The sequence below is a fragment of the Salmo salar genome, chromosome 09, assembly GCF_965601325.2.
Source record: "Salmo salar chromosome 09, fSalSal1, whole genome shotgun sequence".
NCBI classification, from domain to species: Eukaryota; Metazoa; Chordata; class Actinopteri; order Salmoniformes; family Salmonidae; genus Salmo; species Salmo salar.
In genome coordinates, this window is record NC_138299.1 from 113,715,046 (window position 1) to 113,742,618 (window position 27,573).

The 27,573-nt window shown below is 40.1% G+C and overlaps 1 protein-coding gene across 5 annotated transcripts in view; it reads left to right on the forward strand.

Annotated features, from left to right (window-relative positions):
• Positions 1-27,573, forward strand: part of LOC100306788 (fibroblast growth factor 12) — a 159,360-nt gene that overhangs the window by 110,189 nt on the left and 21,598 nt on the right. For all 5 annotated transcript variants that reach the window (XM_014213400.2, XM_014213399.3, XM_014213398.2 and 2 more), the window contains 1 exon segment: positions 22,020-22,123. In XM_014213400.2, coding sequence (XP_014068875.1) covers positions 22,020-22,123 — 104 coding nt within the window.

Below are 27,573 nucleotides of genomic sequence, written 5' to 3' on the forward strand. Positions count from 1 at the left end.
GTATGTACCTGTCACGTCCTGACCATAGAAAGCTGCTATTTTCTATGGTAGAGTAGGTCAGGGCGTGACGGGGGTTTTCTAGTTTAGTTTAAAATGGCGTCCGACTTGAAAAAATCTAAATATACACATTGCGAGATATTTGACGAAATAGACAGAAATGCCTATATTTCCCCCATAGGAAACAATGGGAAGACCGCAGAGTTCTAATATAATTTTATTGTTGGTTACATTTTAACTATAAAACAACGTGAGCAGGCCTCGTTGTCAACAATAGCGAATCAGGCAATGTGACATTGAACAATAAACTGGGAATAGAACGTTCAGAAGGCGAGTTGGTGCCACAGTGCTCAATAGAACTAATAGGATCTGGCAGGGTGAAAAATGCACAAAAATAAGGCCTGTTTTTTTGCGATTACTTCAAAACGAGGGCAAGCAGCTCGGAATTATAGTCATATTGTGAAACTGGGCTTCACGGCAGATGCAATGAACTAGTTTTTATCAGAAAAGAACGTTAAAAATGTCATGTGTCCAGCCTACTAGCTACACGGATTTCAGAGCACTCTCATCTGAGTGTACCAGAGCGCAGAATAATTAGTTTACGAGCGCTCAACACCCGTTGAATATGGCCGGTGTCAGTAAACGTCGGCAAGAAAAAGGAATTAAATTGTTTCCAGCAGCACAGTTACAGTCACCAACGCTCTGGTTAACACGAAAACTGCCTTACCAGCTCTGCTAGTAAAATGGTCAGAGTGGTCTCATTTGTGTCTAGAAGTTGCTAGCAAGCTAGCCAAAGTTAGCTTGGGTGCTTGACTGCCGTTGTAAGGCCAGAATGCTCAAATCAACCCTACTCCTTGGCCCGAACGTCCAGTGTGCACTCCAAGAGCGAAACGGTCTGAATTGAAATACTGACAATCTGACAAAGCTCTGAATTTATGAGCGTCACGTTGTGCAGCGCCATATTTTCTATTCCATCCTAACGGAAACCCAGAGGGTTTTTCATTTTTCATGGAATAGAAACACCATAATATTAATCAAATTAATTAAGCAAGTACCAGTCAAAAGTTTGGACACACCTACTCATTCCAGGATTTTTCTTTATTTTTACTATTTTCTACATTGTAGAATAATAACAATATTTTGGAGATTTTGTTTTCGTTTAACCTAGATTGAGCGAGAAAAAGGCAATTCTTGAACATGGGGTGAGACATTCTCAGTAATTTGTAAATAAAGCCAGTTAGAATGATTTATTTCTGGAGAAACCTAACTTGATTATTTAGCAGACATCACTTGCTTATATTCAGTCAACACATATCTGAAGAATATCATGGAATATTTAAACATTTTCGTTTCTCCATGCTTGTCTCAGAGCAGCGCGAAACGGTGCTGAAATAGACGGCCACAGCGGGAAGGCTATGTATTCTGTGCCCACTCGTAGTATCTCTCTTCGGTTACACATCCTTGGAATAGCAGAACAGCGTAACGGTCCGGGCAGCCCTTACTGTGCCTGGTTAGCAGTTGGTCAAGTTCTGTTGTCAGAAAAGGAATGGAAATTTCAGGGTGAACTGAAAACCTCATGAACCCGCCACATACTGTATGTTGACTCTGCCTGTCGGAGGTGGAGTTCCAGAGCTCACAGGTGTGCCTGGCATGGATTGTGACTCCATCTCGTTCTTTGCCCTTTTCAACGCGTGAGTGAGTCGATGACTATTCACGCCATTGACTCACTGATTAATGAAGATAATGAGCAATCGGCAAAGGCAATCTTTTTTTTAATTCTCAGAACATTAACCATGTGTGTTCGCTTGTTTTGTACTGTTCTGTATTTTCGACCCAATGATTCGTCTGACAAACAAAGAACTTTGCGTCCTGCAGGCCAAGGCATGGATCAAAGCTGGTAAGACATTCAATAACGTCATCTTCACAGACGAATCAACTGTGGCCCTTGAGCAATTTGCTCAAAATTGCTACAGAAAAAAAGGAAGAATATCAAGAAGATTAACGAAAGTATGAAGATGTTGAAGAAATGCTGCTTTGAGTTAGAAATGTAACACTTTAGAGTACTTAAGCATCGAATACATTGCATGTTGAGGGATTTTCACAACAGTAGCCAGGCTATAAAAAGTATATTTTTTCTGCTAATAGGAATCATTTGCATGATGCGCTACATTCTTTATTGTAACCACAATGTCACACATAATTTGTATCTACCTTTCCAATTACTTTTAGAGTTTGGGAATTACAAATGTGCGCTTTCTTATTAGTTACATTATTTTAGTTCGAACGTGTACACTTTTTTCTTTAAATGATTGTTTTATGTAGTATGCAACATTTTTGACCAGTTGCAATTGTAAGTAGGTCTTATGAAAAAAATCCTACTTCTATTAGGCTGTTAAGCCTCATAGCCTACCTCAGCCAATTAAGTTATTTTGTATAGGTTCTGAAGAAATAGACTCCAATTAATTCAAAACGCTCTCGCACATCTGAGCTATCTTTTTTGCAGGTGCATGGCAACAGCTGGATAAGATGAGGAAAAAGAAGAGTTGTGGAGGGGGGTTCACACCTAGCTCGGCTATTAGACCATTTTTTTGTCAAGGTTGAATAGTCTATTGTTCAGCTAATAGCCCATCCTGCTATGCTTGTGAAATCTAACAATAATACTTTTCCCCCTTTCCACGTTAAAGATTCCAATTGATAAAGTGTTTTTAGCCACAATCAACCCCAACCCCAATTAATACATTTGGGCACAGTCGATAGCTTGCTGGGCTCTAATGTTGAGAGTTCGAAACCTGCTCCCTGCTTGCTATAATGAATGAGTTTGATACACCTGGTATTGGATATGGCTGAGAAAAAACTTGTAAATAGCGGATTTCATAAATTAACTTTATGACAAAAAAATATGCACAATCGTTTGTCTCAACATTAACTAACATATTCCTCTCAATTGTACATTTTCTGCTTGACTCGTTATGACATTATAACTACATACATTTGCTTCCCCGTAATGTTTTGTCAGCCATCTTTGCTGAAGTCACCAGGGACAGGTGGCCCGTGTCAAATTCGTCATTGGAACTCGATATGATTGGTCATATAAAAACCTTGGGACCCAAATGCATAATGAGTGCTCTAACTCCGCCTTGTGGTGGTCTGAAGCAATGAAGCCGTGACGCTGGGTACCTCCAAGTCCCGCGGTGTAAGCTCGCAACTTTTAAAGGAGGAACCACTAAATATCCCAACAGGGGAAAATCTGGTGTTTTTAGATAGAATTATGGCTATATTAGATCAACTCCAGACATTAACTATTATTTTAGCAGGCAACTTAAATCATAAATTCGATAAGATTGACAGACGTAGTAATAAAAAAGGTCAATTCAAGGATGCTCCAAAGAGGCTGAAAAATGTAATCTACAGGACACCAGGATACTAATAATTCCAACTATAAAAGACTGCTCTTTTTTGTAAGAAAAGTTAGTCAAGAATTGACTGCATTTTTATTTCCAAAAATGCACTCAACAATTTACTGGGTTTAAAAATTCATGATGAAGTGATATCAGATTTTTCTTCAGTATCATGCTTAATTACACCAACAGAAAATACACTTAGTGAAAGAATATGGAAAATATAACAAAGTGCATCTTCAAGACCCGCAGTCTATTAAATACATACAGTACAGTACCAGTCAAAGTTTGGACCCACCTACTCATTCCAGGGTTTTTCTTTATTTTATCTTTTTTTCTACGTTGTAGACTAATAGTGAAGACATCAAACTATGAAATAACACATATGGAATCATGTACAGTCGTGGCCAAAAGTTTTGAGAAAGACACAAATATTAATTTTCACGAAGTCTGCTGCCTCAGTGTCTTTAGATATTTTTGTCAGATGTTACTATGGAATACGGAAGTATAATTACAAGCATTTCATAAGTGTCAAAGGCTTTTATTGACAATTACATGAAGTTGATGGAAAGAGTCAATATTTGCAGTGTTGACCCTTCTTTTTCAAGACCTCAGCAATCCGCCCTGGCATGCTGTCTATTAACTTCTGGGCCACATCCTGACTGATGGCAGCCCATTCTTGCATAATCAATGCTTGGAGTTTGTCAGAATTTGTGGGGTTTTGTTTGTCCACCCACCTCTTGAGGATTGACCACAAGTTCTCAATGGGATTAAGGTCTAGGGAGTTTCCTGGCCATGGACCCAAAATATTGATGTTTTGTTCCCCGACCCACTTAGTTATCACTTTTGCCTTATGGCAAGGTGCTCCATCATGCTGGAAAAGGCATTGTTCATCACCAAACTGTTCCTGGATGGTTGGGAGAAGTTGCTCTCGGAGGATGTGTTGGTACCATTCTTTATTCATGGCTGTGTTCTTAGGCAAAATTGTGAGTGAGCCCACTCCCTTGGCTGAGAAGCAACCCCACACATGAATGGTCTCAGGATGCTTTACTGTTGGCATGACACAGGACTGACGGTAGCGCTCACCTTGTCTTTCCGGACAAGCTTTTTTCCGGATGCCCCAAACAATCGGCAAGGGGATTCATCAGAGAAAATGACTTTACCCCAGTCCTCAACAGTCCAATCCCTGTACCTTTTGCAGAATATCTGTCCCTGATGTTTTTCCTGGAGAGAAGTGGCTTCTTTGCTGCCCTTGACACCAGGCCATCCTCCAAAAGTCTTCGCCTCACTGTGCGTGCAGATGCACTCACGCAAGCTCTGTGCTGGTGGTGCCCCGATCCCGCAGCTAAATCAACTTTAGGAGACGGTCCTGGCGCTTGCTGGACTTTCTTGGGCTCCCTGAAGCCTTCTTCACAACATTTGAACCGCTCCCCTTGAAGTTCTTGATGATCCGATAAATGGTTGATTGAGGTGCAATCTTACCAGCAGCAATATCCTTGCCTGTGAAGCCCTTTTTGTGCAAAGCAATGATGACGGCACGTGTTTCCTTGCAGGTTGACAGAGGAAGAACAATGATTCCAAGCACCACCCTCCTTTTGAAGCTTCCAGACTGTTGTTCGAACTCAATCAGCATGACAGAGTGATCTCCAGCCTTGTCCTCGTCAACACTCACACCTGTGTTAACGAGAGAATCACTGACATGATGTCAGCTGGTCCTTTTGTGGCAGGGCTGAAATGCAGTGGAAATGTTTTTGGGGATTCAGTTCATTTGCATGGCAAAGAGGGATTTTGCAATTAATTGCAATTCATCTGATCACTCGTCATAACATTCTGGAGTATATGCACATTGCCGTCATACAAACTGAGGCAGCAGACTTTGTGAAAATGTATATTTGTGTCATTCTCAAAACTTTTGGCCACGACTGTAGTAACTAAAAAAGTGTTTAACATATCAAAATATATTTTATATTTGAGATTCTTCAAAGTGGCCACCCTTTGCCTTGATGACAGCTTTGCACACTCTTGCCATTCTCTCAACCAGCTTCACGAGGTAGTCACCTGGAATGCATTTCAATTAACACGTGTGCCTTGTTAAAAGTTAATTTGTCGAATGTGTTTCCTTCTTAACCTCTTGGGGCTAGGTGGGACGCTAGCGTGCCACCCGTGGTGCACTCCATCAACAGCAGGTGCATTTCAAGAGCGGCAAATTTGAATCCAAATAAATGTCAAAATTCAAATTTTTCAAAAATACAACTATTTTACACCATTTGAAAGATAAACATCTCCTTAATCTAACCACGTTTTACGATTTCAAAAAGGTTTTACGGCGAAAGCATAAATTTAGAGTATGTTAGGACAGTACATTTACAAGAGTTGTGTGTAATGTTTTGTCAAGTCAAAGACAGGGTCACCAAAACCATAAAACCAGCTAAAATGATGCACTAACCTTTTACAATCTCCATCAGATGACACTCCTAGGACATTATGTTAGACAATGCATGCATTTTTAGTTCTATCAAGTTCATATTTATATCCAAAAACAGCGTTTTACTATGGCATTGATGTTGAGGAAATCGTTTCCCTCCAATAACCGGCAGTCAAGTCAGCGTCACAAATTAAATAATTAAAATTAGAAAACATTGGTAAAATATTATATTGTCATTTAAAGAATTATAGATTTACATCTCTTGAACGCAATCAACTTGCCAGATTTAAAAATAACCTTACTGGGAAATCACACTTTGCAATAATCTGAGCACTGCGCCCAGAAAAATACGCGTTGCGATACAGACTAGACGTCATGTTGGGGAGATCTAAAATCGAAAATACTATGTAAATAATCCATTACCTTTGATTCTCTTCATCAGATGTCACTTCCAGGTATCACAGGTCCATAACGAATGTAGTTTTGTTCAAAAAAGCTCATCATTTATGTACAAAAATCTCCGTCTTGTTAGCACATGATCTAAGCCAGCCGGACTTCTCGTCATGAACGAGGGGAAAAAATATATTTACGTTCGTTCAAACATGTCAAACGTTGTATAGCATAAATCATTAGGGCCTTTTTTAACCAGAACATGAATAATATTCAAGGTGGACGAATGCATACTCTTTTATAACGTATTGGAACGAGGGTACCCAACATGAACTCGCGCGCCAGGTGTCTAATGGGACATCATCGTTCCATGGCTCTTGTTCGGTCAGATCTCCCTCCAGAAGACTCAAAACACTTTGTAAAGGCTGGTGACATCTAGTGGAAGCAATAGGAAGTGCCAAAATATTCCTAAGCCCCTGTGTTTTTCAATGGGATAGGTTTAAAGTCAATACAACACATCAGGTATCCACTTCCTGTCAGAAAATGTCTCAGGGTTTTGCCTGCCAAATGAGTTCTGTTATACTCACAGACACCATTCAAACAGTTTTAGAAACTTTAGAGTGTTTTCTATCCATATATAATAAGTATATGCATATTCTAGTTACTGGGTAGGATTAGTAACCAGATTAAATCGGGTACATTTTTTTTATCCAGACGTGCAAATGCTGCCCCCTAGCCCTAACAGGTTAATGCGTTTGAGCCAATCAGTTGTGCTGTGACAAGGTAGGGGTGGTATACAGAAGATCGCCCTATTTGGTAAAAGACCAAGTCCATGTTATAGCAAGAACAGCTCAAATAAGCAAAGAGATACGACAGTCCATCATTACTTTAAGACATGAAAGTCAGTCAATCCGGAACATTTCAAGAACTTTTAAAGTTTCTTCAGGTGTAGTCGCAAAATCATCAAACGCTATGATGAAACTGGCTGTCATGAGGACTGCCACAGGAAAGGAAGACCCAGAGTTTCCTCTGCTGCAGAGGATAAGTTCACTAGAGTTACCAGCCTCAGAAATTGCAGCCCAAATAAATGCTTCACAGAGTTCAAGTAACAGACACATCTCAACATCAACTGTTCAGAGGAGACTGTGTGAATTAGGCCTTCATGGTCGAATTGCTGCAAGAAACCACTACTAAAGGACACCAATAAGAAGAGACTTGCTTGAGCCAAGAAACATGAGCAATGTGGTCTGATGAGTCCAAATGTTAGATTTTTGGTTCCAACCGTTGTGTCTTTATGAGACACAGATCTCCGCATGTGTGGTTCCCACCATGAAGCATGGAGGAGGAGGTGTGATGGTGTGGGAGTGCTTTGCTGGTGACACTGTCAGTGATTTATTTAGAATTCAAGGCACACTTAACCAGCATGGCAATCACAGCATTCTGCAGTAATATGCTATCCCATCTGCTTTGTGCTTAGTGGGGCTATCATTTGTTTTTCAACAGGACAATGACCCAGCACACATCCAGGCTGTGTAAGGGTTATTTGACCAAGAAGGAAAGTGAAGGTGTGCTGCATCACATGATCTGGCCTCCACAATCACCTGATATCAACCCAATTGAGATGGTTTGGGATGAGTTGGTGAAGGAAGAGTGAAGGAAAAGCAGCCAACAAGTGTTCACTTAATGTGGGAACTCCTTCAAGACTGTTAGTAAAGCATTTCTCGTGAAGCTGTTTGAGAGAGCCAAGAGTGTGCAAAGCTGTCATGAAGGCAAAGTGTGGCTACCTTGAAGAATCTAAAATCTAAAATATATTTTGATTGGTTTAACACTTTTTTGTTTACTACGTGATTCCATATGTGTTATTTCATAGTTTTGATGTCTTCACTATTATTCTACAATGTAGAAAATAGTAAAAATAAAGAAAAACCATTGAATGAGTAGGTGTGTCCAAACTTTTGGGATTCATATTATTTGGGATACATATGCATTATTTAGAAACAACAATGCAATTAATGACAATTTTAAAAGCTTCTTTGAAAATCTATGTAAATCAGCATTTAACAACAGCGGGACTGATCCTGCGGCCTTCATAGACTCGAACAATCCCGAAGCAATTATCTGCAGACAAAAAAGAATCACTAAAAACAGAGATTACTCAAAAATAAATATTAGACACTTTTAAAACATTTGTGCAGAGAAAAGCACGAAGAATGGACGGCTTTCCCATAGAATTCTATTTAACATTTTGGGACAAAGTAGCGCCCCTATTTACACAAATAACAACACACGTCTCTCAATTCAGTGCTTCCTAGTTCCATGTATTAAAGACTTATTTCAGTTATATTTAAACCAGGAATATCTGGAGAGTCCCCTGCTGATTACAGACCTATAAGTTTAATAAATTGTGACAAAATAATATCAAAGGAAATATTATATTAATTAAACAGGGTTTATTAAAAAATAGACACAAACAAATACAAGACCATGTTTCAGTTTAATACAATATGTCAAAAAACAAGATATCGATTTATTAATAATGCCTTTTCTATTCAAAACTTTCTATGCTTTCAACGTTCCAACTGAAATAATAAATGTAATAAAAATGTGAAATTAGTTTAGAAAAGGGCACAAGACGGGGATGTCCTCTCTCTCCCCTTCTGTTTGCACTGGAAATGGAACCGCTTGCATAAAGAATTAGACAGGAGCTGTCACGGCTGTCAGAATGATCGGACCAACGCGCAGCATGGTTGTAGTTCCACATCTTTTTATTTATAGTGAAACGTTGCAATACACCAAATACTGCAATACAAAAAACAACAAACCGTGACGCAGAGAGGAAAACACACTACTCAAAATTAACAACCCACAAACCCAAAAGGAAAAACCCCCTACTTAAATATGATCTCCAATCAGAGGCAACGAGGACCAGCTGCCTCCAATTGGAGATCAACCCCAAAAAACAACAACATAGAAAACCTCAAAATTGAAAACCAACTAAACACCCCCTGTCACGCCCTGACCCATCTACTATAGAAAATTACCTCTTACAAGGGTCAGGACGTGACAGGATCAAAAGGTAACAGTTATCAGTATTGGTAAACATGAACTTATAAACTAAACTTATTTGCTGACAATCTCCTGATATACCTGAATATTGAAAATTCAATACAAAAAATATTTTCTCGAATACAGAAAAATCACAGGAAATAAAATTTACCAAGAAAATGAAATAATGGCAATAGGAAAAAGAAATAGAAAGATATCAAATGGGATTCTTATAAGTGACAACAAACAAGAAATATATAAAGATAACTTTCTTCCATTACTCAACAATATGAAAACAGACCTAATTAAATGGAATAATCTCCCCATAAATCTAACAGGTAGAATAAAACTCTTCAGAATGGCATGTCTCCCAAAGTTGTCGTACTTATTCATAATATTCTCGGTAATACGAATTACCCCACCGAAGACTTTCTTCAAAAAAGTATAGTCGGTCATAACAGTATGTATATGGTTTTAACCTCCCAGATCAACTCGCCAACCAAGGCTTTTACTTGCGACATATAGTTAAATGCATAAGAGAGGAACAATGGTTACATATTGAAGATGTGAAATAATACCATGCTATTGTTTGAGGAGAGTGCATAGTTATGAACTTGAAAATGTATTAATAAACGAATTAGGCACATTTGGGCAGTCTTGATACAACATTTTGAACAGAAATGCAATGTTTCTATGAATCAGTCTAAAAGTTTGCACATACACTGCTGCCATCTAGTGGGCAAAATCTAAATTGCGCCAAACCTGGAATATTACATTTGAGCTTTTCACTTCCATTTCAAAGATGATTGAACAAAAAAAGTATTATCTTACCAGATCTAATGTGTTATATTCTCCTACATTAGTGTCATACACAAAATTCAAAGTGTTTACTTTCAATTGGTATCAAGAATATGCATATCCTTTCTTCAGGTCCTGAGCTACAGGCAGTTAGATTTGGGTATGTCATTTTGAAATTGAAAAAAAGGGTCCGATCCTTAGTTACAACAACATGTAAGAAAAGTAAACGTTTTCTACAAGAACCAGTATCACTCCCTAAAAACACAACCCTATGGAACAAGAGACAAAATTCACAAATTCTACAGGACAATGGCAGAGTCGTGCCTTAAGTGTAAAACTAACAATGATAACTAATAATCCATGCCTTCTGGGAATGTTATGCAGTCCAAAAGTTATGGGCGAAGTTAGAAAGTTGGCTGTCAGAAGTATTAAAATGTCAATTTACTTTTAACCAGTTTTTCTGCATATTTCAAGACATGGCATATGAGGGAGAGTGCAGTGACATACCCGATGTGTTGGATGCTACATTTCTCTTCAATCATCTTGAAAAAACATATCATTAAAAACTGAAAATCAACCAATCCACCGTTGTTAACACAATGGAAATGTAAAATGATTTATTATGTAAATGTTGAAAGTGCATGGAGAGAGAAACAAAATGGTGCAGTTTGAGGCCATGTGGTGGAGAGTGATGGGGGTGTGAGCATGTGGGTCTGGGCAGGTGTGATGTAGTTTGTGTGATGTTGTCGTTTGTATGTACATGTTTTGTATTGTTTAAAAAAGGAATGTAAGCCTGTTGTGTACAACTGGGAGTGGCAATAAAATGTCAAAAAAGAGTAGAACAAGTTCATGTGCTGTTAAACAAAACATTTGGCTATTAGATCTTCAATGTTTCTTTAGAAAATAATATTACACTGAACATAACACAACATGCAACAATTTCAAATATTTTACTGAGTTACAGTTTATATAAGGAAATCAATCAATTCAAATAAATTCAGCCTTAATCTATAGATTTCACATGACTGGGAATACAGATATGCATCTGTTGGTCACAGATACCTTTAAAAAAAGGTAGGGGAGTGGATCAGAAAACCAGACAGCATCTGGTGTGACCACCATTTGCCTTATGCAGCACGACACATCTTCGCATAGAGTTGATCAGGCTGTTGATTGTGGCCTGTGGAATGTTGTCCCACTGCTCTTCAATGGATTTGCGAAGTTGCTGGATATTGGCGGGAACTGGAACACGCTGTTGTACACGTCGATCCAGAGCATCCCAAACATGCTCAATGTGTGAAATGTCTAGTGAGTATGCAGGCCATGGAAGAACTGGGACATTTTCAGCGTCCATGAATTGTGTACAGATCCTTGGGACATGTTGAAACATGAGGTGACGACGTCAGATGAATGGCACGAAAATGGTCTTCAGGATCTCGTCACGGTGTCTTTGTGCATTAAAATGTTCATTGATGGAATGCAGTTGTGTTCATTGTCCATAGCTTATGTCTGTCCATACCATAACCCCACCGCCACCATGGGGCACTCTGTTCACAATGTTGAAATCAGCAAACTGCTCACCCACAGGACGCCATACACGGTGTCTGCCATGTGCCCGGTACAGTTGAAACCGGTATTCATCCATGACCGTTTGTGCTGAAGTTCTTTGGTTGTGCAAACCCACTGTTTCATCAGCTGTCCGGGTGGCTGGTCTCAGATGATGCCGGATGTGGAGGTCCTGGGCTGGTGTGGTTACACGTGTTCTGCGGTTGTGAGGCCGGTTGAACGTACTGCAAAATTCTATAAAATGATGTTGGAGGCGGCTTATGATAGAGAAATTAACATTCAATTCTCTTGCAGCAGCTCTTGATGGACATTCCTGTAGTCAGCATGGCAATTTCACGCTCCCTCAAAACTTTAGACATCTGTGGCATTGTGTTGTGTGACAAAACTGTACATTTTATTGTCCCCAGCACAAGGTGCACCTATGTCATGATCATGTTTTAATCAGCTTCTTGATATGCCACACATGTCAGGTGGATGGATTATCTTGGCAAAGGAGAAATGCTCACTAACAGGGATGTAAACAAATTTGTTTACAAATGAGAGAAATAAGCTTTTTGTGCATATGGAACATTTCTGGGATATTTTATTTCAGCTCATGAAACATGGGACAAACACTTTACATGTTGCATTTATATTGTTGTTTTGTGTAAATGAAATATCCTTGGAATGTTCTAACGTTCACTAAAATGTTGTGCACAACATCTGTAACAACCACCACACAACATCCCCCAAGTGTTCTCATTAGGTTGCCTGGTAATGTATTAACCTGTTAGGGCTAGGGGGCAGTATTTACACCGCCGGATAAAAAACGTACCCGATTTAATCTGGTTACCACTCCTACCCAGTAACTAGAATATGCATATACTTATTACATATGGATAGAAAACACCCTAAAGTTTCTAAAACTGTTTGAATGGTGTCTGTGAGTATAACAGAACTCATTTGGCAGGCAAAAATGTGAGAAGGTTTCATTCAGGAAGTGGCCTGTCTGACAAGGTGTCGTTCTTCTTGTCTCTGTTTATTGAAGAGTGAGGATCTTAGCTGTCCCGTGACACTTCCTACGGCTGCCATAGGGTCTCAGAAGGCGGTAAAAAGCTGAATCGTGGCTTTGCAGGCTCTGGCTGAAAAAAAGTAGCGCGTTTGGGTAGTGGCTGGTTACAGTACTGTGAGACTCAGGCTCGTGCCCGCGTCGACCGAAAGCTTTGTTTTCTTTCCTCTGTTTAGCTAAATGGACATTCCCGGTCGGAATATTATCGCTTTTTTACGAGAAAAATGGCATAAAAATGGATTTTAAACAGCGGTTGACATGCTTCGAAGTGCGGTAATGGAATATTTAGATTTTTTTTGTCACGAATTGCGCCATGCGCACGACCCTGATTTACCATTTCAGATAGTGTCTGGGACGCACGAACAAAACGCCGCTATTCAGATATAACGATGGATTATTTTGGACCAAACCAACATTTGTTATTGAAGTAGCAGTCCTGGGAGTGCATTCTGACGAAGACAACAAAAGGTAATCAAACTTTTATAATAGTAAATATGATTATGGTGAGTGCTAAACTTGCCGGGTGTCTAAATAGCTAGCCCGTGATGCCTGGGCTATGTACTTAGAATATTGCAAAATGTGCTTTCACCAAAAAGCTATTTTAAAATCGGACATATCGAATGCATAGAGGAGTTCTGTATCTATAATTCTTAAAATAATTGTTATGCTTTTTGTGAACGTTTATCGTGAGTAATTTAGTAAAATGTTAGCGAATTCCCCGGAAGTTTGCGGGGGGTATGCTAGTTCTGAACGTCACATGCTAATGTAAAAAGCTGGTTTTTGATATAAATATGAACTTGATTGAACAAAACATGCATGTATTGTATAACATAATGTCCTAGGGTTGTCATCTGATGAAGATCATCAAAGGTTAGTGCTGCATTTAGCTGTCTTCTGGGTTTTTGTGACATTATATGCTAGCTTGAAAAATGGGTGTCTGATTATTTCTGGCTTGGTACTCTGCTGACATAATCTAATGTTTTGCTTTCGTTGTAAAGCCTTTTTGAAATCGGACAGTGTGGTTAGATTAACGAGAGTCTTGTCTTTAAATAGCTGTAAAATAGTCATATGTTTGAGAAATTGAAGTAATAGCATTTCAAAGGTTTTGAAAATCGCGCCACAGGCTTCAACTGGCTGTTACGTAGGTGGGACGAATTCGTCCCGCCTAGCCCAGAGAGGATAACACAATGTACCAGTCATGTTTTTAGAACATACTGCGACAACAAAATGTCAGCGCAAAATAAATAGTTCTGAGAAAACATTACAGGAACGTTCTGCTAATGTTGGAGATGTTCTTAAAAACACCCTTTAACCTGTTATGGCTAGGGGGCAGTATTTTCACGGCCGGATAAAAAACGTACCCAATTTAATCTGATTATTACTCCTGCCCAGAAACTAGAATATGCATATAATTATTAGCTTTGGATAGAAAACACTCCAAAGTTTCTAAAACTGTTTAAATGGTGTCTGTGAGTATAACAGAACTCATTTGGCAGGCCAAAACCTGAGAAGATTCTGTACAGGAAGTACCCTGTCTGACCATTTCTTGGCCTTCTTGATTATCTCTATCCAATACAGGGGATCTCTGCTGTTACGTGACACTTCCTACGGCTCCCATGGGCTCTCAGAAGGCGGCAAAAAGCTTAATGATATCGAGGCAGGCCCTGGCTGAAAAACATTAGCGCGTTTGGATAGTGGCCAGTCACAGTACTATGAGACTCAGGCTGAGGCACGAGGGGATCCCATGCTTTTATTTTCTCTCTCTTTTGTACGTAAACACGCTTTCCCGGTCGGAATATTATCGCTTTTTTTACGAGAAAAATGGCATAAAAATTGATTTTAAACAGCGGTTGACATGCTTCGAAGTACGGCAATGGAATATTTAGAAATTTTTTGTCACGAAATGCGTTGTGCGCGTGACCCTTATTTACACTTCGGATAGTGTCTTGAACGCACAAACAAAATGCCGCTATTTGAATATAACAATGGATTATTTGGGACCAAACCAACATTTGTTATTGAAGTAGCAGTCCTGGGAGTGCATTCTGACGAAGAACACCAAAGGTAATCAAACTTTTCTAATAGTAAATCGGAGTTTGGTCAGGGCTAAACTTTGTGGGTGTCTAAATAGCTAGCCGTGATGGCAGGGCTATCTACTCAGAATATTGCAAAATGTGCTTTCACCGAAAAGCTATTTTAAAATCGGACACCTCGATTGCACAAAGGAGTTCTGTATCTATAATTCTTATCCTGTTGGGGATAGGGGGCAGTATTTGCACGGCTGGATAAAAAACGTACCCGATTTAATCTGGTTACTACTCCTGCCCAGTAACTAGAATATGCATATAATTATTGGCTTTGGATAGGAAACACCCTAAAGTCTCTAAAACTGTTTGAATGGTGTCTGTGAGTATAACAGAACTCCTATGGCAGGCCAAAACCTGAGAAGATTTCAAGCAGGAAGTGGCCTGTCTGAGAAGTAGTGTTTCATCTTGGCTCTTTTTTTTGAAGACTCAGGATCATTGCAATAACGTGACACTTCCTACGTCTTCCATAGGGTCTCAGAGCCCGGGAAAACGTTGAACGATATCGAGGCAGGCTCTGGCTGAAACACTTTATCGCTTTTGGCAAGTGGCCACTCAGAGTACTATGGGCTTAGGCGCGTGCCCGCTTCGACCGAATGGTTTATTTTCCTTTGTCTGTTTATCTAAACGCAGATTCCCTGTCGGAATATTATCGCTTTTTTTCTGAGAAAAATGGCATAAAAATTGCATGGCATAAAAATGGCGCAATTCGTGACAAAAAAAATCTAAATATTCCATTACCGTACTTCGAAGCATGTCAACCGCTGTTTAAAATCCATTTTTATGCAATTTTTCTCGTAAAAAAGCGATAATATTCCGACCGGGAATGTCCATTTAGCTAAACAGAGGAAAGTAAACAAAGCTTTCGGTCGACGCGGGCACGAGCCTGAGTCTCACAGTACTGTAACCAGCCACTACCCAAACGCGCTACTTTTTTTCAGCCAGAGCCTGCAATGCCACGATTCAGCATTTTACCGCCTTCTGAGAGCCTATGGCAGCCGTAGGAAGTGTCACGGGACAGCTAAGATCCTCACTCTTCAATAAACAGAGACAAGAAGAACGACACCTTGTCAGACAGGCCACTTACTGCATGAAATCTTCTCAGGTTTTTGCCTGCCATATGAGTTCTGTTATACTCACAGACACCATTCAAACAGTTTTAGAAACTTTAGGGTGTTTTCTATCCAAAGCCAATAATTATATGCATATTCTATTCTAGTTACTGGGCAGGAGTAGTAACCAGATTAAATCGGGTACGTTTTTTATCCAGCCGTGTCAATACTGCCCCCTAGCCCTAACAGGTTAAGCCTCGTACTTAGTCTGCTTCATCACCTAGATCCACATTTTCTATTGGATTTCCATTTGCAGTGAAATCATTAAATTATTTTGAAACTATGGCTATATTGTAACGGCCGTCGTCAGAATTAGACCAAGGTGCAGCAGAGGATGTGTTCATCATTAGAATTTTAATTCAAAAAGAGAACACTTTACAAAAACGAAACAAAAACGACCAGAAACAGTCCTGTCAGGAAACACACTGAACAGAAACAATTACCCAGAAAACCCAAAGGAAAAACATGCTCCTTATGTGTGACTCCCAATCAGCAACAACGAACTTCAGCTGTGCCTGATTGGGAGCCACACACGGCCCAAAACAAAGAAATACAAAAACATAGAAAAAGGAACATAGAACGCCCACCCAATGTAACACCCTGGCCTAACCAAAATAAAGAACAAAAACCCCTCTCTATGGCCAGGGCGTTACATATATGTCTTAGTACATATGCACATCTATTTACACCGCACCACAAACTGCCAGGCAGTAATTTAACATAAATTCTGAAATTAAAAGTCTAAACTTTGCAGTATATATAGAGGATATAAAGAGTAAGAAATAATAGAGGATACTTTGTAGATTTCGTTAGCCTCTCTTTATATAAGACCACAACCTGGAAGTCAGTGAAAAGTGAAGTGTGACGCCTGCTCCCGCTCCCCCACTCTGGCGCTCGAGGGCGTCAGGTGGCCCGTCATTATGCACACTTGTCACCATCATTACGCGCATCTGCGCAATATTGGACTCACCTGGACTCCATTACTTTGTTGATTGCCCTTCTATATCTGTCTGCTCGTCAGTTGGTTCCCTGTGTCAGCATTGATGTCGTTATGTTTTCCCCTGTCCAGATGATGTCTATTGTCCATTAAATGTTCACTCCGTGTACTTGCTTCTCATCTCCGAGCGTCTGTCCTTACAGTATGCTAACACCACAATTTGAAGCATCAGGGAGTTTTTAGTTTTGTTGGTGACGTCGGGTCCGGGTGCCGCTGCCGGAAGAACTATGGTCTATGGTCAAAACATATAGATTCAATGGTTGTAAAGATGGGGAGAGGTCTGTCCGTAATAAAGAGATCCTTTGCTTTTTTGACACCATGATCCAAAAATCAAGTCCCACAGGCTCTAGTTTTGTTTTATCTTGATTATTGTCCAGTCGTGTGGTCGAGTACTGCATGGAAAGACCTAGTTAAGCTGCAGCTGGCCCAGAACAGAGTGGCACGTCTTGTTCTTCATTGTAATCAGAGGGCTATTATAAGTACTATGCAGGCCGGTCTCTCTTGGCTAAGACTTGAGGAGAGACTGACTGCATCACTTCTTCATTTTTATAAGAAATGTTAATGTGTTGAAAGTGCCAAATTGTTTGTATAGTCAACTTGCACACAGATCTGATACACTCACTTACCCGACCAAACATGCCACCAGAGGTCTTTTCACAGTCCCCAAATCCAGAACAAATTCAAGAATGCATACAGTATAATAAAGAGCCATTATTGCATGGAACTCCCTTCCATCGCATATTGCTCAAATAAACAACAAACCTGGTTTAACCTGTTTGGGATAGGGGGCAGTATTTTCACGGCCGGATAAAAAAACGTACCCGATTTAATCTGGTTACTACTCCTACCCAGAAACTAGAATATGCATATAATTTGTAGATTTGGATAGAAAACACTCTAAAGTTTCTAAAACTGTTTGAATGGTGTCTGTGAGTATAACAGAACTCTTATGGCAGGCCAAAACCTGAGAAGATTCCATACAGGAAGTGCCCTGTCTGACAATTTGTTGTCCTTCTGTAGCATCTCTATCGAAAATACAGCATCTGTGCTGTAACGTGACATTTCTAAGGCTTCCATTGGCTCTCAGAAGGCGCCAGAAAGTGGAATGGGGTGTCTGCAGTCTCTGGGCGAAAAACAGCAGGAGAATTTGTGAGTGGTTAGGCTGGGAACAGTGACACTGGAGATGCGCGTCCACGAGACTACTCCATTTTTTTCTTTCAGCCTTTGAATGAATACAACGTCGCCCGGTTGGAATATTATCGCTATTTTACGAGAAAATAGCATAAAAATGTATTTTAAACAGCGTTTGACATGCTTCTAAGTACGGTAATGGAATATTTAGAATTTTTTGTCACGAAATGCGCTCGCACGTCACCCTTCGTATAGTGGCCTGAACGCACGAACAAAACGGAGCTATTTGAATATAACTATGGATTATTTGGAACCAAAACAACATTTGTTGTTGAAGTAGAAGTCCTGGGAGTGCATTCTGACGAAGAACAGCAAAGGTAATCCAATTTTTTAATAGTAATTCTGAGTTTGGTGAGCCCCAAACTTGGTGGGTGTCAAATTAGCTAGCCTGTGATGGCCGGGCTATGTACTCAGAATATTGCAAAATGTGCTTTCGCCGAAAAGCTATTTTAAAATCTGACACCGCGATTGCATAAAGGAGTTCTGTATCTATAATTCTTAAAATAATTGTTATTTTTTTGTGAATGTTTATCATGAGTAATTTTGTAAATTCACTGGAAGTTTGCGGTGGGTATGCTAGTTCTGAACATCACATGCTAATGTAAAAAGCTGGTTTTTGATATAAATATGAACTTGATTGAACAAAACATGCATATATTGTATAACATAATGTCCTAGGAGTGTCATCTGATGAAGATCATCAAAGGTTAGTGCTGCATTTAGCTGTGGTTTTGGTTTTTGTGAAATATATGCTTGCTTTGAAAATGGCTGTGTGATTATTTTTGGCAGGGTACTCTCCTGTTTTGCTTTCGCTGTAAAGTCTTTTTGAAATCGGACAATGTGGTTAGATTAACGAGTCTTGTCTTTAAAATGGTGTAAAAATAATCATATGTTTGAGAAATTGAAGTAATAGCATTTTTGAGGTATTTGTATTTCGCGCCACGCTCTACCATTGGATATTGGTGAGGCGTTCCGCTAGCGGAACGTCTGTCCCTAAAAGGTAAAAAAAACGGATAAAAAAACACCTACGGGCACAAACCCTCTCCCCTATTTGACCGAGATAGTTTGTGTGTATGTACTGATATGTAGGTTACGTGTGCCTTTTTAAAATTGATGCAGTTCTGTCCTTGAGCTTTTCTTGTCTATTAATGTTGTGTATTATGTCATATTTTATGTTTTGTGTGGACCCCAGGAAGAGTAGCTGCTGCTTTCGCAACAGCTAATGGGGATCTTCACAAACAACACATAAACAAACGGCCACTATACAAAACATTATTTAAGATGGTCAACATATGTTTCCAAATTCTGTGAAATGTTTCTGTTTTTTGTTTAACTTTTTTACATTTTAGTCATTTAGCAGACGCTCTTATCCAGAGCGACTTACAGTAGTGAATGCATACATTTCATACATTGTTTTTTTTGTACTGGCCCCCCGTGGGAATCGAACCCACAACCCTGGCGTTGCAAACACCATGCTCTACCAACTGAGCTACAGGGAAGGCTAACTTTATTATATTAACTTTATAATATACCAATTCAAAAGGATGTATCTAGATAGTTCAGTACTTCAGTTTGTTATTGAGGGTGAATATGTGGCTTTCCAATTGATGGCTATATATTTTTTTGCAGCAATTAGACTTAGATTAGAAAAGTTTCCCTGATATTGATCGCCAATATTTACTTTTCCCAACAGACATTATCGTCGAGATGGATATAAATTCAAAAGACACAATGAAATGATAGCACATACATGATCCCAAAATTGTGTCAGTTTATCACAGGACCACAGCATATGTAATAGGGTTCCTTTGTGCTTTCTGTACCTCCAACAGAGATGTGACAAAAGCTAGCCAGCTAGATTGCTAGGTGGCTAGTATTACAGAGAAACAATAAAACGTTCTTATTTATTTATTCATCAAGAAGGAATCAATAAGCTACATAGCTTGATCAAATACATTTACAAACATACCTCCTGCGAGTCCTGCCCATCACTGGCAGCTAAAAATCTTCCACTGGCCTATGGGCATGACGCCTCTGAACAGAGTACACAAACACTTACACAGCCATTTCTAACATGTTTTCTCAGTCTCTTTATCCCACACGCATACACTCACACTTATTCCACTCCCTCATGCATTTGTTTTGATCCACCCCCATCGTGCTCAGACATCCACACACATGCATGCAAAGTCACACGCACGCACACACACACACCATTTTTGGGCTCTTGCTTCGCTTCTTTCCTGGCTTCTGTTATGCATTACTTTTTTTCTGCCTCCAAAGAGAATTTCAAATCAAATCAAATTCTATTAGTCACATGCGCCAAATACAACAGGTGTAGACCTTACAGTGAAATGCTTACTTACGAGCCCCTAACCAACAGTGCAGTTTCAAATAATACGGATAAGAATAAGAGATAAAAGTAACAAGTAATTAAAGAGCAGCAGTAAAAAATAACAATATAAACAGGGTACAGAGTCAATGTGCGGTACAGAGTCAATGTGCGGGGGCACCAGTTAGATGAGGTAGTATGTACATGTAGGTAGAGTTAATTAAAGTGACTATGCATAGATGACAACAGAGAGTGGCAGTGGTGGGGAGGGGGGCAATGCGAATAGTCTGGGTAGCCATTTGACTAGATGTTCAGGAGTCTAATGGCTTGGGATTAGAAGCTGTTTAGAAGCCTCTTGGACCTAGACTTGGTGCTCCGGTACAGCTTGCCATGTGGTTGCGGAGAGAACAGTCTATGACTTGGGTGGCTGGAGTCTTTGACAATTTTTAGGGCCTTCCTCTGACACCGCCTGGTATAGGGGTCCTGGATGGCAGGAAGCTTGGCCCCAGTGATGTACTGGGCCGTTCGCACTACCCTCTGTAGTGCCTTGCGGACGGAGGCCGAGCAGTTACCATACCAGGCAGTGATGCAACCAGTCAGGATGCTCCCAATGATGCAGCTGTAGAACCTTTTGAGGATCTGAGGACCCATGACAAATCTTTTCAGTCTCCTGAGGGGGAATAGGTTTTGGCGTGCTCGCTTCTCGACTGTCATGGTGTGCTTGGACCATGTTAGTTTGTTGGTGATGTGGACACCAAGGAACTTGAAGCTCTCAACCTGCTCCACTGCAGCCCCGTCGATGAGAATGCGGGCCTGCTCGGTCCTCTTTTTCCTGTGGTCCACAATTATCTCCTTTGTCTTGATCACATTGAGGGAGAGGTTGTTGTCCTGGCACCACACGGCCAGGTCTCTGACCTCCTGCCTATAGGCTGTCTTGTTGTTGTCGGTGATCAGGCCTACCACTGTTGTGTCATTGGCAAATTTAATGATGGTGTTGGAGTCGTGCCTGGCCGTGCAGTCATGAGTGAACAGGGAGTATAGGAGGGGGCTGAGCACGCACCCCTGAGGGGCCCCTGTGTTGAGGATCAGCGTGGCGGATGTGTTGTTACCTACCCTTATGTGTTGTTACCTACCCTTGGTTGTGGGCCAACCAAGGACCCTGTTGATTTTGACGGAGTGAAATTGAATGGCACATTCCCCCCCTACACCTGAGGTTCTTATCTGATTCGCTTATTATCTTTTCCCTTATTCATCCAAAGATCCACCATAGATCACTTTTCTTCCACGTCCTACCTTATTCACTACAATGACCCCCAGATAACACTGAACCTGGTTTCCATTCAGTCAACACCCTTTCGAAATTCAAAAGTCACACAGTGCTGTGATGTTGCTGTACTGTATGAGCACTAGGGTATTTAAATTGATGGATAGGAATACACTGTGACCTTTATTATACCTTCCATTCAAGTGAGTGTTCTTTCTCCCGATCCCTCTCTATCTCTCTCTCTCCCATTATATCTCCTCCCGTCTTCCTCTTTTCCTCTTTTCCTCTCTCTCCCTCTCTCGCTCTCTCTCTCCATGTCTCTCTCTTTTTCCTCCCACCTGTCTCTCTCTCTCTCTCTCCCTCCCCCCTCAGCTCTGTTTAACCTCATCCCGGTGGGGCTGCGGGTGGTAGCCATCCAGGGGGTGAAGGCTGGCCTCTACGCAGCCATGAACGGAGAGGGCTTCCTCTACACCTCAGTAAGTCCTGCCTCTTCTACTATACCTGACAGACTGAGTGTGTGTTTTTTTGTTTGTGTATGTTTGTGTGTGGGATTGATTATATTCTAGATATATTAAAACTCATTCTACAGTTTAGATAAACTTTATTAACCGGTACTTTTGTTGTACTGGATATTACTGATTTAGTACTGTGGACCAAATCAGTGTAGATTCGCTGTAAGTCTGCATTTGAACACTGTTTGATTGTGTTCCAAGTGGCACCCCATTCCCTACATAGTGCAGTACTTTTGACCAGGGCCCATAGGGCTCTGGTCAAAATTTGTGCACTACATAGAGAATAGGGTGCTATTTGGGATACAGTCTTTTGTCTCTTTTGGGTTATTTATGGATAATGGCTATTTAGTGTCTGCCTCAGTGAAGTCCTATCCTCTTTTTATCCCTGTTATCATCCTCCTTTCCATCCCTAAATTCTATCTGTTCCCTCCTCTTCCTCCTCTTCTCCTTCCTTTCCCTCCCTCCTCTTCTCATGTTCCCTTTTACTTCACCTACGTTACATTTTCTTCCTCCAGTCTGGTGGTATATAATCCTCTCTTCAGGGCCATTTCATCAAGTGTCTCAGATTAAGTGTGCTGATCTATGATCAGTTTTGCTTTTAGATGTTAATGAATCAGATTATTATGGACAGGGAGAATCTGATTCCAGATCAGCACTCCTATTCTGAAATGTTTGATAAATATGGTCCCAATATTCCCCATTTTGTTTTTGGGTCGTTCTCTGGGGACCATGAGATATCGTACAGCGCACACACACACACACACACACACACACACACACACACACACACACACACACACACACACACACACACACACACACACACACACACACACACACACACACACACACACACACACACACACACATATAGCAACAGCTCTCCAAATTGCGATTTCATCAATGCCCTCTGACCATAATACACTCATTCCTGTCGTGGAAATTCTAATCAATAATGAGGAGAGACAAGGTCAATCACCAATCGGGATATTGCTTTATTCAAAACGTATTAATAACATTTATTAATTATTGCAATAATGAAGCTTATCGACAACCCACCCGTAGGTGATTCGTTGAGAAGCCCAATGATTGGATTTGAGCCACAGCATTTTATAGCAAAGTCCATCCTCCTGGATGTTCATGACAAACAACATATGTATGGAATGGGTCACAAGTTTAAGATTTGTATGAAAGATACTAATAATTCACAGCAAACAGCATCTGCTGTAAAGACTTCTCATTGTGTAGAAACCAGGGTCTGGCCCCGAGCCATCTCTCCATGGTACCTTCCAGTCAGGCACACAGACACTAATCATGCTATGGAATGCGGTCTTTATCACCAATCCATCGTACATCCATTGTCAGTGTTAAATCTCCCAGAGGCCCACTTTCAGTTCACACAGACACAATAGAGTTATAAAAACCCTATATTCTGTTGCATAAAACAACAATTTGATGCAATAAATTCACATGTAGAAAATGCATACATTCTTCATAAACCAAGAAGCATAAAAGCAATAACTAATTGCATGGATACCTGCACATATCACTTATCCGGCTGCTATATCACTGGCACAGCCTCCTCCCAAGAAACTTAGCACTGTCTCCCATTTAAACCTCCAACACATATTCTAAGCATTCTACCAATTTGTCTAGGGAGGTCATGATACACAGTCACCTGCACAAACCCATGAAGAAAAACAAAAGATGCATACAGTTTATATGATTCAAGGCCATATCTTCATAGACAGTGAAAGCTAATATTTAATGCATAATGCAGTGCAAGCAACAATGGAGTTTAATAAAATAAGCTTTAGTTATCTAGCACACCCCAATACATCAGCATGGTAGAAATAACTATTTCCATCCCAGAAACTAAAATTAGCATATGTTGTTGAACAAATCCAGGTAGTGACTCCTGGTTTATTAAAATGTATTCCATTGCTGCCTAATGAACATGACCCAAGACAAGCATCATGATTCCACTATTTATAAGGCAACACCTATAGATCAAATAGATTAGGATCAGTTTCACTCTCTGGATCAGAGTTCCCCTCTCCATTCACCAGGGCATGCTGAGAATAGTGTCAACATCTTTTAGTTCACAACAGCAATCAAAACAATCAATCCATAATACATTAATTGCTTCACTCATAAAGTTATTAACATTCTAAACTCAAATCAATCCTTCAGTTTTAAAAATCATTCAGTTTGCTAATCATAATCAAACCCAATTTAATTATCCAACGGAAATTGACAACGACATTGCTCAGTGATAGGACCAATCACTCAAAACCCTCAATTTAACACACATCGACATTGGCAGAATGTACATTTATATTAACATACAGTATAATTATCCTATAATTCTAGTATTAACTTTCTTATCACGAATATAATACAGATCAGTATCTTAATGCATTCTTAATCTAAATGACTATAATTTTAGCAGTTTGTAGATCTCTACAATCAACCTGATACCCCAAAATGAAATTTTTTAGAGAAGTCTAAAACAATTTTGGGCAACGTTGACTAACCCCCCCCCCCCTCCGCCCCCTCACTTTAGGCACTCAATCTTCTGCCGTCTTCTTCATTGGTTCTTCTTCAGATAGCTTCATAGTTCAAAGTGGATGGCCCATGATAATGTCCCAATTTCAATGTCTCACCTGGGCCGCCACCACCTTTACCACCTATTATGTCTTGTCCATTTGTCAACCAGTATACCAGCAACATAAGAGAAGTTTGGAAAAGATCTCTCCCCATGCTCACTCCACATGGATTCCTGTCACATTCCTGAGAGAGAAGACATGAGAGATAAAACAGTTGATAGCTTAGATTGGAGACTGTACACCGGTTGCCGGCTCTGACTCAGGTCTCTCGGTAGAAGTGGTGCGGACAGGGCCGTATTGAACACCTTTGTCACTTTAATTCAGACAGTTAGAGGGGGTTTTGAGGTACACACACTGTTCGGTCCAATTATCTCTTCCATGCATTAAGACACCGACTGACGTCACCTTTCATGATGACCTCAAGAGAGGACAGATCAGAACAACAGTTTAGTTCAGTTCATTTTTGATTCAGGAAATCCAGACAAGCATTGACTATATGATAAATTATTACCTTTACCAATGATTCGTAATACCAATGTCTAAACATATGTCAAAGAGAATAACACATTCTATTGAAACTATTTTTTTCAAATTGGCTTATGCTCCCCATCACTGTCAACTTCACTGCAGGGCCAAAGGATCAGGAAGTTAGACCTGTAACCCATCAGGAGAAATTCCAACAGTCCAGCAGACCTAATCTGGTGAGATTTGTATCAAACAGAACAGAACAAACAACACAACAATACACTTCTTCACATGTCACTCAATATTTACATTTACATTTAAGTCATTTAGCAGATGCTCTTATCCAGAGCGACTTACAAAATGGTGCATTCACCTTATGATATCCAGTGGAACAACCACTTTACAATAGTGCATCTAAATCTTTTAAGGGGGGGGGGGGTTAGAAGGATTACTTTATCCTATCCTAGGTATTCCTTAAAGAGGTGGGGTTTCAGGTGTCTCAGGAAGGTGGTGATTGACTCCGCTGTCCTGGCGTCGTGAGGGAGCTCAATACACTCCTACATATCACTCAAGGTGTGTAAACTTAACCCTTGGGCGGCCTACATCCAGCGAAATTTTTTTTTTTTCAAATGATATCGTTTTATAGATACACCTCTCCTGAATCGAACCACGTTGTCCAATTTCAAAAAGGCTTTACAGCAAAAGCAAAACATTAGATTATGTTAGAGGAGTATATCGTAAAAGTAGCCACATAGCCATTTTCCGACCAACCACATGCATCACAAATAACCAAAAAACAGCTAAATGCAGCACTAACCTTTGACAATCTTCATCAGATGACACACCTAGGACATCATGTTACACAATACATGCATTCTTTTGTTCGATAAAGTTCATATTTATATATAAAAACAGCATTTTACATCGGTGCGTAACGTTGACTAACTATTTTCCCTCAAATGCATCCGATGAAACAGAGCTACAATTTACTAAATTACTATTCGAAAACATTTTTTAAATGTAATATTGTCATTCTAAGATTTATAGATGAATATCTCTTGAAAGCACCTGTAATGCCAGATTTAAAATTAACTTTACTGGGTAATCATACTTTGCGATGAAAGGGGATGCGATACTCTGAAAAATAGGCTAACGTTACAGGTCAGCGCCATCTTGGAACAATCGCATATCACATCTAGTCTTGTATACTATTGTCAATAATCCCTTACCTTTGGTTGTCTTCATCAGAAAGCACTTCCAGGTATCCCAGGTCCACAACAAATGTATTTTCGCTCGAAAAAAATACTCCTTTATGTTCCAAGAGCTTGTTCTTGTTAGCGCGTCTGAAGGCTGCTCCAAAACTTCCGTCGGCCACGGGACAGCCATTTCGAGAAAATGCATTTTTTCCCCATTTAGGTTCGTTCAAACATGTCAAACTTTGTATAACATAAATCTTCAGGGCGTTTTTCAACAAGAGAGCCAATAAGATTCGAGGGGGACGATTGCATTGTGTTTCAAAACGTTTCGAAAGGGGAGGGTAACCAGGGGCGTCGGCGTCATAATGGTGATGGCCCTCTCCGTGTGACCACGTTCCACTGCATCTCATTCATTCAGTTTTCACAGTAGGAGTCTCAAATCACTTTGTAAAGACTGGGGACATCTAGTGGAAGCAATAGGAAGTGCTCAATGAACCATAGCTCACGGTGTGATTAATAGGCAACGTGATGAAGTTGAGTTCGCAATTCAGAATTCCACTTCCTGTTTCGATCTGTCTCGGAGTTTTGACTGCCATATGAGTTCTGTTATACTCACAGACACCATTCAAACAGTTTTAGAAACTTTAGGGTGTTTTCTATCCACAAGTATTAATTAAATGCATATCCTAGCTTCTGAGTTTGAGTAGGAGGCCGTTTAAAATGGGCACTAATTTTTTTCAAAAATCGCTTTAGCGCCCCCTATCCTAGGGGAACGCCAAGAGGTTAATCTAAAACCTCAGAGGATTAGTACCCCCCAATTTTGACACATGACTCCCAATGTGAGTAATGTGTAAAAAAAAACAGTACTACTGGTTAAAAATAAAACAAAATCATTTCAAGTAGCTAAGTCGAATTAGAATCGATGCCCTTAATAACTCTATAAAGAAAAATAATTGTACCCATATGGTCATAGTAAAATAGACTTAAGACAGCCTACCCGTAGTCAAAGGCAACGCCCTCTCCTTCTTCATAATGATCAATATTACAAATTACCTTCAAATCAGTATTACAAATGACCTAAATTCATTATCCAAATAGCTTTCCAGTGAGGGTGATCAAACCACACAGGAAAGTCAAGACAGAG